Genomic DNA, 11734 nt, shown 5'->3' on the forward strand with positions numbered 1-11734 from the left:
ATTTTGGATATCTAAAATGTCTTCCAGTGTTAAATGTTCATTAGAATTTAAAGTTTATTGATATTTGAGAATGTGTTCTTGCATTATAATGCCATTACCAATATATTACTTGAAAATGGTCTCCAATAAACAATATCGTTTATTGCAATAAATTCTGGGACAAAATTGTCATTAAGCAATATGTGTTATTGAGACAGGCCTATATATCTAGTATTCATGAATATAGATCTATTATCTTGCTTATTTTTCCTGTCACAGTTTCTTACATAATTAGATTGAATTGTTGCATTTACTTTTCTGAAAAATATTACTTTCTCTAGACTCAACATGAGGAAATATTATTCAGACTTACAAAATTCAGGCGCACTCCTGTCATATTTAATAATGAACTGGTTTCTATTTATCTCTCTAGAGTCATCATGACTTCACTGCTGGGTGCAGCTTTGCTGACTTTGAGTCTGATGTCCCCTGCCTTGGCTTTTGTTCCAATCGGGGGAGGGACATCCACTCATGTCAGCATTACTGGGACGGCCCTGCTGCAAAAGGTTGCAGAGACGTGCCAGGCGGTGGCTGATGCAGCCGGTCATGAGTTCAAACCTACGGTAGGAAGAAAGAAAAAGCACATGCAATAACACTAAAACTCTTGGTCAACATATAGAAACTGGACTCTGACATCACATTTTACTGTCCATTTTATAGACAGTAAAAATAAGAGAACACGGGTACACACCCGCACACACCCCTTCACATTTTGCTTTATTCTGTTCTTTATATTTACCCAAATTATAAAGAACTTCTGATATGATAACATATCAGAAGTTATCAACATAACTTCTGATATGTTGATAACAACATATCAGAAGTGTACAAGCAGCATTTTAACTCTTAGTTCATAATATAAAAACTAATGCAAGAGTATATAAACAATTTCTAATCTCTTTTTTTTCTTCTCAATAATCTTAGTAACACTCATTGTTCTGATAGGAAGGTTTTGCTAATGTATTTTCAAAAAGAGCATTAGAGCGCTTCTATGAAATTAGCTCATGTGCTGCTTTGGTTTTAAAAGACTGTTTATTAAACCAGCAAACACTGCATTAATCACTTTCATTGTTTCAATACATCAAAAAGCTAAGCTTATATAATGTATTGGATACTAAGATATTTTAACTATTTATCTTTATTAATAATCACCCAAACCCAAAATTCAATTTCTCAAAACTTTAAATATCAAATCAAAACTTTATGTTTTAATCCTGAATACCTGTATATAGTATGTTTCATTATTTGGACTGAATTCCTTAAGTAAATTAAGGTTGTTTGTGATATTCAAATTCATCAAAGAGTCGTTGTATTTTTCTCTTATGTGACTCAATAAAATAACCTTATTTTAGTTTAGTCACAGTTCTCTTGTTTGTGTTATTTTCTTTAACATCTTTGTATTAATTTATCCTTCACTTTAAACATGTACACTTTATCATTTTCACTATTTTCCCCCCACCACTGTTGATTCTAGTCACGAAAACAACAAATACCCTCTTCTCTGCTTTGATAAAAATCTCCACTTCTATCTCTGAGATCTTTGGCTGTTTCATTGCGCATCACAGTTTAGACTTGAAAAGATTCTTAAAATCCCACTGAGCACTTAGAGGATGGATACAATATTTGTGCCTGACTCGATAAAGACAAAATCAAGATACCCACTACCTGTTTCAAACTAGCACTCCGTAAGCTCTTGACTGATAATCATCTTGAAAAAGAAAGATTCAGGTAAATGTGTATGTGTCCTTCACAATTGTTCAGGAACATATTTCCCTCAATCATAGCCACAAGTAACACAGCATAAAGCGTTATAAAAATATTCAACGTTTTTTTCAGTCACAACAGTTAAAACTGTTTTTGTCACATTTTATGACTTCTCAGAATATTACCTCACATTTGACACCAAAGAGAAACCTAACTCATATCATGACTAACTACAATGCAAATAAATAGCATCGCATTATAACTCAACATGTAATGTTGCTGAGTTACATTCAATGAAATTTTGCCATGAAGTAGGGGAGAAATGACCATTTAACTTCTTGTGTTGTTTTTTTCACTTTCTTAATTATTATCTTTTGACTTCTCCTTCTGAACTTTAGGGTTCTTCTCCAGAAGAGTTAGTCCAGGCCTGTCTGGGTCCCACCGCACCAGGAGATGTCTCCGGTGCCAAGTTCCACTCAGCTCTTTGGGAGATCTACACCCAGAACAGCCTGGTGGACCGTGACTTTGTAAACAGGTAAAGTGGGAAGAAAAATACTGTGGAAAGAAGTTTGAATTAAAATGTACGCATCCAGTAAAATGTTTTGCATTGAAAATTTCTCCAAACTTCAGTCCACCACATCACTTCAACTCCGAAGCTTTCTTAGAGGGACGTGGACTAATCACTGAAGGCGTAGCGGCCATCAAGGCTAACATTCGGAAGGAGAACTTCAAAGCTGCCAGGAAAACATTGGGCAGAGTCCTGCACACAATACAAGTGAGAGGGGTCAAATGACACAAAATCTTAAAAATAAATAGCTCAAAATGATAACAAAAGACAAGCTAGTACATATACTGTATGTCTATTGTTTATAGTACTTTTTTTCAATTGTTTCATATGTATCGTATAAAAAACTAGAGGAAAAGGGTTTAAAAGCCTTATAGATAGTTAAAAAGGATGCTATACTATGAGTGTAAATAAGATGCAGAGGTGGCCGTTGCACTTTTTTATGAGCTAACTGATTTTTCAAGGCATGAATGTTTCTGTTGATTCTCAGGATTTCTACAGCCACAGTAACTGGGTGGAACTGGGATACACCAAACCATATGTCAACCTCTTAAGACCAGACCTGCCTCTAGAAAACCTGGCAGGTAAAAGTGTTGAAATACAGCTTTCCATAAAGAAGGACATTTTCTGTGGGTGGGGTGAAGTGTCTTAAAGAGGACAACTTGAGTCATATTTTCCTGAAAAACACTTGGGTGTCCAAAGTGCAAAGATTGCGTACTTATGGCTTAGGAAGTCTTCAAAATTTAGCCAATGAAATAAATTAGCAAGTGTTTTTACAGTTATTCACCTGACAACATTTAATTTAAAAATTGTGAAATTCCACTTCCATCTCTTTTTCTTCTTTTGTGCAGATGTGAACACTTCGACCTGCAGCGACTGTGCCAATAGAAAATGTCCTAATCAGATTCTCCCCAACATCCTGTATGAGAAGAAACTCACATCAGGCTACATGGGAATCTTTTCTTCTCAGAAACCTAAAGGTATATTATCTCATATTTACAACAAATCTAAAACAACACAATCATCCAGTCCCAGAGTAGTAAGGAAGTTAAAAAATTCTTAAAGTTTGTTGTTAAGTAACTCCAGCAATATGTGGAACATCTATTGTCCACTGTTAAGTACTCTGTCAGAATGCAACCATGCAAAATCTTATTGGAGAAGTCTAAATGTTGTCCTTTTTGACATGGTCCTGCAAAAAAAGAGGAATGCATTTTGAGAAATCTTGTAGGCAGCACATAATTTTATTCCTTTCTTCAAATACTTTCTATTACTTAGCATGAAAAACTAGCATGCAGTCTTTTCTCCAAACCAAATTGTATCTAAATTCTTGAAGACACTATTAATGTTTAAAAGTTATTTTAATACTCCACAGATAGGTGTCCATTAAGACCCAGTTTATCTTCTTCCTCCTGTCTTGTTTCAGGCAAATGTAGCCATGGAGGTGAATCTGATCTCACCAGCACCACAGTTCCTCGAGGAGGCATCAGCAAAGACGAGCGCCGCTCTGACAATAAGGAATTTCATGATGCTGCTGTAAATGCAGCAGTAGCTGCCAGCCTCCAACTGTTAGAAGACATTCGTTTGGCTTCAGGCAATCATAACTTTTTGAGGTATGACAAGATTTAAAGACAAAAAATATATATATAATACACTAAACAGACACAACCTTAGAATCACTGACTGAGGAAGGAAGTAACACTTAATCCTACCTATTAGTCAGTGGGGTATGTCAGAACCCAGGCAAAAATTCAGAGCCATGGGCAGCCAAGGGACATTGATGGGCCATGTGGTCCATTCTTCAAGATGAGTAAATATAGCTTGAAAATGCTTTGGGAAGCTTGAAAGTTGACTTCCAATCTAAGTACTTTCAAGCCAACCAAACATCTGAGTTTGACTGTACAAACAAGTCCAATACATGGAGGCTTCACCTTCAGATTTGGAGAACATAGAGGATTGCCTATTAACAACTTGGAGCCTGATTTCACAGCTCCCTTTCTGGGCTCTAGTGGAACCCATGCCTTGACTGGTTAGAGATGTTTTGGCAGCAAATGGTGAATGAACACATTAGGCAGGTGGTTACTATGGTATGTCAGCGCACAAACTGCCTAAAAGTACATTTTGCAATTAAAAAATATGCTTGCCTTTTCTCATAGAATGATGGGGATTGCTCGTTCATCTGTGGTGTGCTTTGTCATTGACACCACCGGCAGCATGTCTGATGATATTGAAGCAGCTAGAACGGTTATGTATAAAATCATTGACAGCAAAAAGGGAACACAAGATGAACCATCTGAGTACATCCTCGTGCCCTTTAATGACCCAGGTATGAACAAGTTTACCTTACTAATCCTAAATGCAGATGCTTAAAGGTTAGTCTCTGTGCTTGGCTCAATTATGTGTGTATTTGTAGAGTTTGGACCTATGATCAGGACAACTGATGCTGAGAAAATGAAAGGAGAAATCTCCAAGCTCAAAGCAGCAGGTGGTGGAGACACACCAGAGATGTGTCTATCAGGACTTCAGGTACATGAACTGATTGTGATGTTTTACAATTTCAACTGGAAACTAGCAGTGCACCAATTTATTGGCCAGCTGACTTATTGGCACCGATTTCCTTAATTTTGGGAGATCGGTGATAGGCTGATACTTACATCTGAAGAGCCAATCTTATTCTCCGAGTTGATCTACCTCAGCAAAAATCAGCCACCATCCTCTTCTGCTCTCCTGTGAGAGAGGCTTGACTGACAGACCGGCCCACCAGGTCATGTCTGCACATTTGCTAATTTTAGCAACATTTTATTGGTATCGGCCAAAATCGGAATCAGAAGGTTAGGCTTTTTAAAGATTGGTAATCAGCGATCAGCCAGAAAACTGCAATCAGTGCACTCCTATAGGAAGCATTAAAAGTAACTGTGAATCGTCACTTTGAACTTTTCATTCTTTCAGCTGGCTCTCACTGGAGCCCCTTCCTCATCCAACATCTATGTTTTCACTGATGCTATAGCCAAAGACATTGAACTGAAAGACACAATCATTGCTCTCATGAGGAGCACCAAGTCAACGGTAAACATCAAAAAGCACTAAACGATGACATAAGCATAGCAAGTCTACACAATTAGGGAGATGGAGGTTCTAATCTTTCCATGATCTCTTTTCCATAGGTCTCATTCTTTATGACGGACGCAAGCAGCAGGCGGCGGCGGTCTCTAACAAGTTCCTCCTTCAGTGACTATAAAGACTTGGCTTTGGCATCTGGAGGCCAGGCTATCCAGGTGTCCAAGCCCCAACTCCCTCAGGCTACAGATATTATCCTTGACACCTCAACTTCTGCTCTGGTAGGATTATTTACATGTATTAGTCTGGAAGTGATTGAATTGGTTTAAAGAACCATGAGTTGAATTATCCATCCTTCTGGCAGGTAACAGTTCTTCAGCAAGCTACTGTTGCAGAGCAGGAGACTTTCCCTTTTGTGTTGGATGAATCTCTGAAAAATATCACTATCTACATCACAGGAACATCACTAACTTTCACATTGACCAATCCTGCTGGTAACTCATAGTTTTAAAGAAAATTTCAGATAAAACCGACAGAATGCCTGTCTGTTCTCTGAGAGTAACCACGCTGACTAATGTTGCATGTTTCACATTTATAGGTGTTTCCCAGACTGACACTGAAGCCAAGGGTAAACTGGGAACCATCCACACAGTGGGTAACCTCAGGAGAATCCGTCTGTATGCTGACAAGCAGTCAGGAACCTGGCAGATCAACATCAAATCCCGTCAGCCATACACACTCAAAGTCACAGGTAAGATACCATATATTTGTTCATCTTTTTTTGTTACCTCCAAATAAAGTTAATGCACCAGTAGCATCGGATGTATTTTGAATTTATCCTAATTTTTTTTGTTTGTTTGTTCCCAGGCCAGAGCACAATTACCTTTATCTATGACTTTGTCGAAAAGTTCACAGGACCTCACTCAGGCTATGCAGTACTCAGTGGACGTCCACGAGCAGGTACACAGCACGGTTCTGTATTTTTTGTATGTACAGTATTCTAAAGTGAAATATTAAAATGTATTTATTGAAGTTTAGAGCTCTTCATGAGAGAAATTTGTAATCTTTATCTTATGTTGCAGGAAATAACAATAAAAAAGTAAAACAAAACTAAAACAAATTTCTTTTCAAATAAAAAACAGATCAGCCTGCTACCCTGGTGCTCTCAGTAATAGGAAGAAAAGGTCCAACTTCAACAACTATCGAAGAGGTTGGCTTGGTAACGATGTCTGGTCCAGAGGTTGTAACCAATGGCACAATGACTGACATGGGGAATGGAGAGATCCTGGTCACGGTTGTTGCCGTTCCTCAGGGGGAGTTTGTGCTCATTCTGAAAGGAACAGACACAGTGTCTAACAGCAAATTTCAGAGACAGTCTACCACCCAGATGTCTGTCTCCAAAGTTAATATCCAGGTCTGTTCTTGCAGTATCTTGTCACATCTTCCAAATACACATTTGACTGATGACATCAATAAAATGGAGAGTTTTCAGATTAAAATTATGTGTGAAAGTTTCAATAATCTATATCTTAAAAAGCAAGCAAATCAACTTTTTAGTGTTTCAAAGTGATCATGCAAAAGGCTACACAAGGTCATTTACACTTTTTTTGTGCCCATTTTCTGCTTAATACGCCTACATATGTTTAACTATGGCAGCAGATTCTGTAATTTACAAAAGAAAAACAAAACAAAAAACATAGGCAAGTGAACATTCTGAGGACAACAGAAGGCCTTTAAAAACGATTTGCTACAGGTTAGCAATGTCTGGAAGCCATTGCCAGTTCAGTGTCAGCTAAGACTTGACACTGAACTGCAGAAATGCATCGTCCTGATTATATGTAGTATTCCAAGTTTTCATAATTGAATAAAAAGCATACTCTCTGTGCCTAGTAGTGTATGTAAGAACATTAAAATATATTTTGGTGTGAAAAGATAGAAACTGGTCCTCCCTAACAATGTGCCGTGATTCTTCTTTCTCAAGGCTGCAGTGGAAAGCAGTGTTGAGCCAGGGGAAACTTTTAAACTTCCCTTCAGTGTGATGACCCAAAGTGAAGGGGGTGCATACACCATCAGCGCCCGAAATGACAGAGACTTTCCTATGTCATACCCAAAAACGTGAGAAAAATCTGTTTTATATGGTTTCTTTCCAAAATGTTCCTGTATAAAACTGACATTATAGGATTGGGGTGGGAGGAAAACATTTCTAATGTGACATCAAGCCTCTATGTAAGACTCACAGGAATCTACTGAACTAATGAGCAGCAAAATTTGGCCTACATATTGCAAAATAGACAATATACAAGTTAAAAAACTAAGAATTTAATTGATAACTGTAAAAATGATAATAATGATAATGCAAATTGTCTTTTTAGTTGGAGTATATTCATGTTATGATAAATGATCTTTCTTAACACTGAAGTTCACAAATTCTTTCAACATAATTTTAAAACTAATTTTTACATCTTTTGACAGACTCAGTTTGTTAAGTGGAGAATATGCTAATGCTACACTGACTATTACACCAACTGCTGGCACAGAATCAGGCACTGATGTCACTCTGACCATTGAAGCCAAATCATCAAATGGCATTGATTCCAATTACGCTGTTCTGAGACTGTCTGTTGTCAATAAGGTAAGATGACATATTCTCATTAGGCTCTCCAAGAAAACATGGTAGAACAAAACAGGATTTTATTCTGATTTATGTACAAATAACATCTGCAAAGAACACTTGTCTAAAACTTTCATACAAATTGAAAATGTGGTTTATAAGAAAAAAATGAAAAGACATCCACATTAAAAATGACAACTCATGTCATTAGGTCAAAAGTTGCTTTGGGCTGATCAAAGCAAACATGATTTTCAAAGTCAAAGCTTAGATCAAATTTGGACAGAACTATAGGCCAAAAAGTCCAATTTTCAACATTTTACCTTTGCTAAATAAAGACGAGCACTGGCAAACCTTAAATAGCCAGAGAAAGATGCCCATGGATCTCCTGCGTTTGGAGGGACTTTCTTCACATCCTATAGTAAATTTTATGTTGGGGAACTTTTCATTATAAAATATTGAATTGAAACACTTTTAGGTCACATTGGTTTGTCTTGAGTTTTGCTCTTACATTAAGTGGATTACCAAATGCACCAAACATTTCCATTAGCTCTAGAAATAGACTTTTAAACCTAACCAAAAAGTGATATTTTTTTAGAATACCATACTGATTTGAAAGGTCACTTCAGTTCTTAAAAGGCCATGCAACAGTGTTAAAATTTCAATTGATCCAAGTCTTGAACTGCTACTCCCAGAAGCGAGCACATCTTGTTATGACCTCCCTCCACCAGCTGCTAGTCCATTTTAGAATAGAGTTCCTCCTATTGGCTTTGATTCCTCTGGACCAATCACTGACCTTTGCCGTTTTAAATCCAAGATTAAGACTGTCACTGTGGCATTTTATTCCAAAGTAAAGTGATTAATCATAAAAACCCAGCTTTATTAGGGCTTTGTGGACATGATGAAGAATCACTGTCTGTGATAGTCACCTTTCTTTCTGCATTTTACACAGATCACAGATTTTATTCCGCCAAAGTGTGAAGTGACGACCGTAGTGGCAAATTGCCCTCATGATGTCTCAAAATGTGGACCTTTCCAGTGGGAGCTCTCTGCCAACTTCACTGATCAAAATGGCACTCGGATTCAAAGCATTTCCTTGATTCAAGGCAATGGGAATTTGACACACACCACTCTGAATGCTTCTGTCGTCCAAGCGTACTACAGCGCCTCCTGCTGTTCTCAGATCGTCCAGATTGTAGCTGTAGATAAGGCTGGCAATGTGGGCAAATGCTACCACTCGATCATTCGTTCACACAGTTTTCCTACTACAACTCTGTCATTGCCACTATGGCTTTGCCTTTTGGCTTCTATTTTTGTGGTAAGGCCTTAAAGAAGTTTACAGGATATCATGATAAATGTTCAGTATATCTTGTGAATTATTTTGTTTTGAAAAAAAAAGCCTACTTACGCTATTGCCTCTTATTAAATATTTTACACAGTTTGTAGGAGCTATTTCTCCATTAGAGTGGTGGCAAATTGCCGTAGTGGCAAATTGCCCTCATGATGTCTCAAAATGTGGACCTTTCCAGTGGGAGCTCTCTGCCAACTTCATTGATCAAAATGGCACTCGGATTCAAAGCATTTCCTTGATTCAAGGCAATGGGAATTTGACACACACCACTCTGAATGCTTCTGTCGTCCAAGCGTACTACAGCGCCTCCTGCTGTTCTCAGATCGTCCAGATTGTAGCTGTAGATAAGGCTGGCAATGTGGGCAAATGCTACCACTCGATCATTCGTTCACACAGTTTTCCTACTACAACTCTGTCATTGCCACTATGGCTTTGCCTTTTGGCTTCTATTTTTGTGGTAAGGCCTTAAAGAAGTTTACAGGATATCATGATAAATGTTCAGTATATCTTGTGAATTATTTTGTTTTGAAAAAAAAAGCCTACTTACGCTATTGCCTCTTATTAAATATTTTACACAGTTTGTAGGAGCTATTTCTCCATTATTTTCAGTTAAAGTTTAGAATGTAGATTATTTAGTTTATTTTTTGTTTTGTAGTTGATTTATAATTAGAATGTTTATTTTGTTGTTCTAAATAAGTTTTTGGTTAGTAATTCACTTAATTAGTTAATTGATTTCAGTTTGGGAAGTGGGTGTGTTTCACAGTATAAATACGTAGAGTTTAGATGAGTCTAGAGGCATATGGGTGGTCTTATGGTTTTTTACCTGTCTGTCATCAGTCAGTTAGTCAGTTTTATCAGTGAGAACAGGTGCAGGAGTTAGGTTAGGTTTATTCGAAGCCTGTAACTTGTTTTTAGCCAAAAAACTGAATAAAAGTAAACAAAGAGCTGCATTTTGACTGTTTTGTTTGGACTGCGTAAACCAGAACCAATGATGCACAGTATTGACTGTTTGAGTTTATTTCATTTTGCTTTGATCACTTTTGAGATTTGAATTTTTTTCAATTTTGGAATTAAGTTTTAGGGACAGATAGTCAATACACAGTTTGTTAACTTAAAACTATTTGCTTTTCACTATTGTGATGACATTCATTACACACCTTGTTGGTGCTGCAATAGCACCAACAATGACTTGCAGGCTGAATAAGTTAGGTCATTGCTACTAAGCAGAATTAAATACAACGCTGCAACTTGGTCTTTAATGCTTAAGAGTCAATAGATATCTGGATCACTACTAAATATTACCAATGCAGTAAAATGAATGCATGATTAAAAAGTGACTCTTTAACCCTGCCTCACAGAGGAAGCCCCTTAGGACACTTTTGTGTCCATTTAGATGAGTGAACAAATAACTTCTTCAAAAATGTTTGACCTGTTCATGAGACTTAGATGCCATGTCTTGTACATTATATATACAAGTAAACTACAGCACACATGTATTCAAATCTGCATACACCAAAGATTAAGGCATCACATAACTGATGTATTACCAAATAAAATGGAACATTTCACTATTTCTGTTTTTTGAGTGTTTATTACAGACTAAACTACAGGTGTTGTTCTTGTAACATTCTCTTTCTCGGGTTTATTTCAGTGTCTGTACTAGCTTTCTCAGCAGGACAAGCCCTGAGACAGCAAAAAGACACCTCAACAAATTTATTGCTAAAATATATATTTTTTCCAATTACTGTGCTTGATGTTTTATTCATACATGTTTTACTGATATTGTAGAGTTTACATCCTTTAACTAAATAACACCACATAAGATGATTCAGTTGCCTTGTCATTTACAGTGCTAAAAGTATGGACTACTTTCTGACGTGACGTAAAATAGTCAATTGACCTTTGAAAAGAACACTGCAGTAGTTGCAAGTAAAGCTCTTCTTCATATGTGATTAAAGGGAGCTTGAGAGTAACTCCTTTTTACCTCACAGAGGTTGTGATGCATTGCTTGTTGGGTTTTGTAATATTTGAAGAGTAGCAAACAAAAGAACTTAGACTCATAGCTTTTCTTCGAAGGGGTTATAAACAAACATTTTTGTTCACCTGGAAACTGAATGCCAAATACTCACCCCTTAAAAAAAACAATGGCAAACCTCAGAGGTATTCGATAGTCAGATTAAGTGGTTGGATTTTTGGAATCTACCTAGTTTTGTATTCTTCAAATGCATAATTTTTACATGCCCTTTTAACAGTTCTCATTTAAAAATCTGTTTCCATTTGCCTTGAAAAGACAAAATCTAATTACTTATTGCTGTCTGAGATGATTATAAGTTTTAAGATTCTGATTACATTATTACACTGTCCTATAGCTTCATATGTGGTCAAACATTTTTGCCTAAAGGTTGTCCAATGT

General features: G+C 36.9%; 1 protein-coding gene across 1 annotated transcript in view; it reads left to right on the forward strand.

The window, feature by feature from the left end:
* LOC102237829 (von Willebrand factor A domain-containing protein 7-like) overlaps nucleotides 1-9848 on the forward strand; it is a 28532-nt gene extending 18684 nt beyond the window's left edge. The window contains exons 2-19 of the mRNA XM_023333895.1: nucleotides 413-602; nucleotides 2142-2278; nucleotides 2374-2518; nucleotides 2799-2892; nucleotides 3160-3288; nucleotides 3732-3918; nucleotides 4462-4631; nucleotides 4719-4831; nucleotides 5255-5371; nucleotides 5470-5643; nucleotides 5727-5856; nucleotides 5961-6113; nucleotides 6230-6322; nucleotides 6505-6776; nucleotides 7344-7477; nucleotides 7835-7994; nucleotides 8923-8971; nucleotides 9462-9848. Coding sequence (XP_023189663.1) covers nucleotides 420-602; nucleotides 2142-2278; nucleotides 2374-2518; nucleotides 2799-2892; nucleotides 3160-3288; nucleotides 3732-3918; nucleotides 4462-4631; nucleotides 4719-4831; nucleotides 5255-5371; nucleotides 5470-5643; nucleotides 5727-5856; nucleotides 5961-6113; nucleotides 6230-6322; nucleotides 6505-6776; nucleotides 7344-7477; nucleotides 7835-7994; nucleotides 8923-8971; nucleotides 9462-9790 — 2769 coding nt within the window. The 5' untranslated portion in view covers nucleotides 413-419 and the 3' untranslated portion in view covers nucleotides 9791-9848. The remainder of the gene's footprint in view (nucleotides 1-412; nucleotides 603-2141; nucleotides 2279-2373; nucleotides 2519-2798; nucleotides 2893-3159; nucleotides 3289-3731; nucleotides 3919-4461; nucleotides 4632-4718; nucleotides 4832-5254; nucleotides 5372-5469; nucleotides 5644-5726; nucleotides 5857-5960; nucleotides 6114-6229; nucleotides 6323-6504; nucleotides 6777-7343; nucleotides 7478-7834; nucleotides 7995-8922; nucleotides 8972-9461) is intronic.
* Nucleotides 9849-11734: the final 1886 nt, after the last annotated feature.

The sequence above is a fragment of the Xiphophorus maculatus genome, chromosome 5 (assembly GCF_002775205.1).
Source record: "Xiphophorus maculatus strain JP 163 A chromosome 5, X_maculatus-5.0-male, whole genome shotgun sequence".
Classification (NCBI taxonomy): domain Eukaryota; kingdom Metazoa; phylum Chordata; class Actinopteri; order Cyprinodontiformes; family Poeciliidae; genus Xiphophorus; species Xiphophorus maculatus.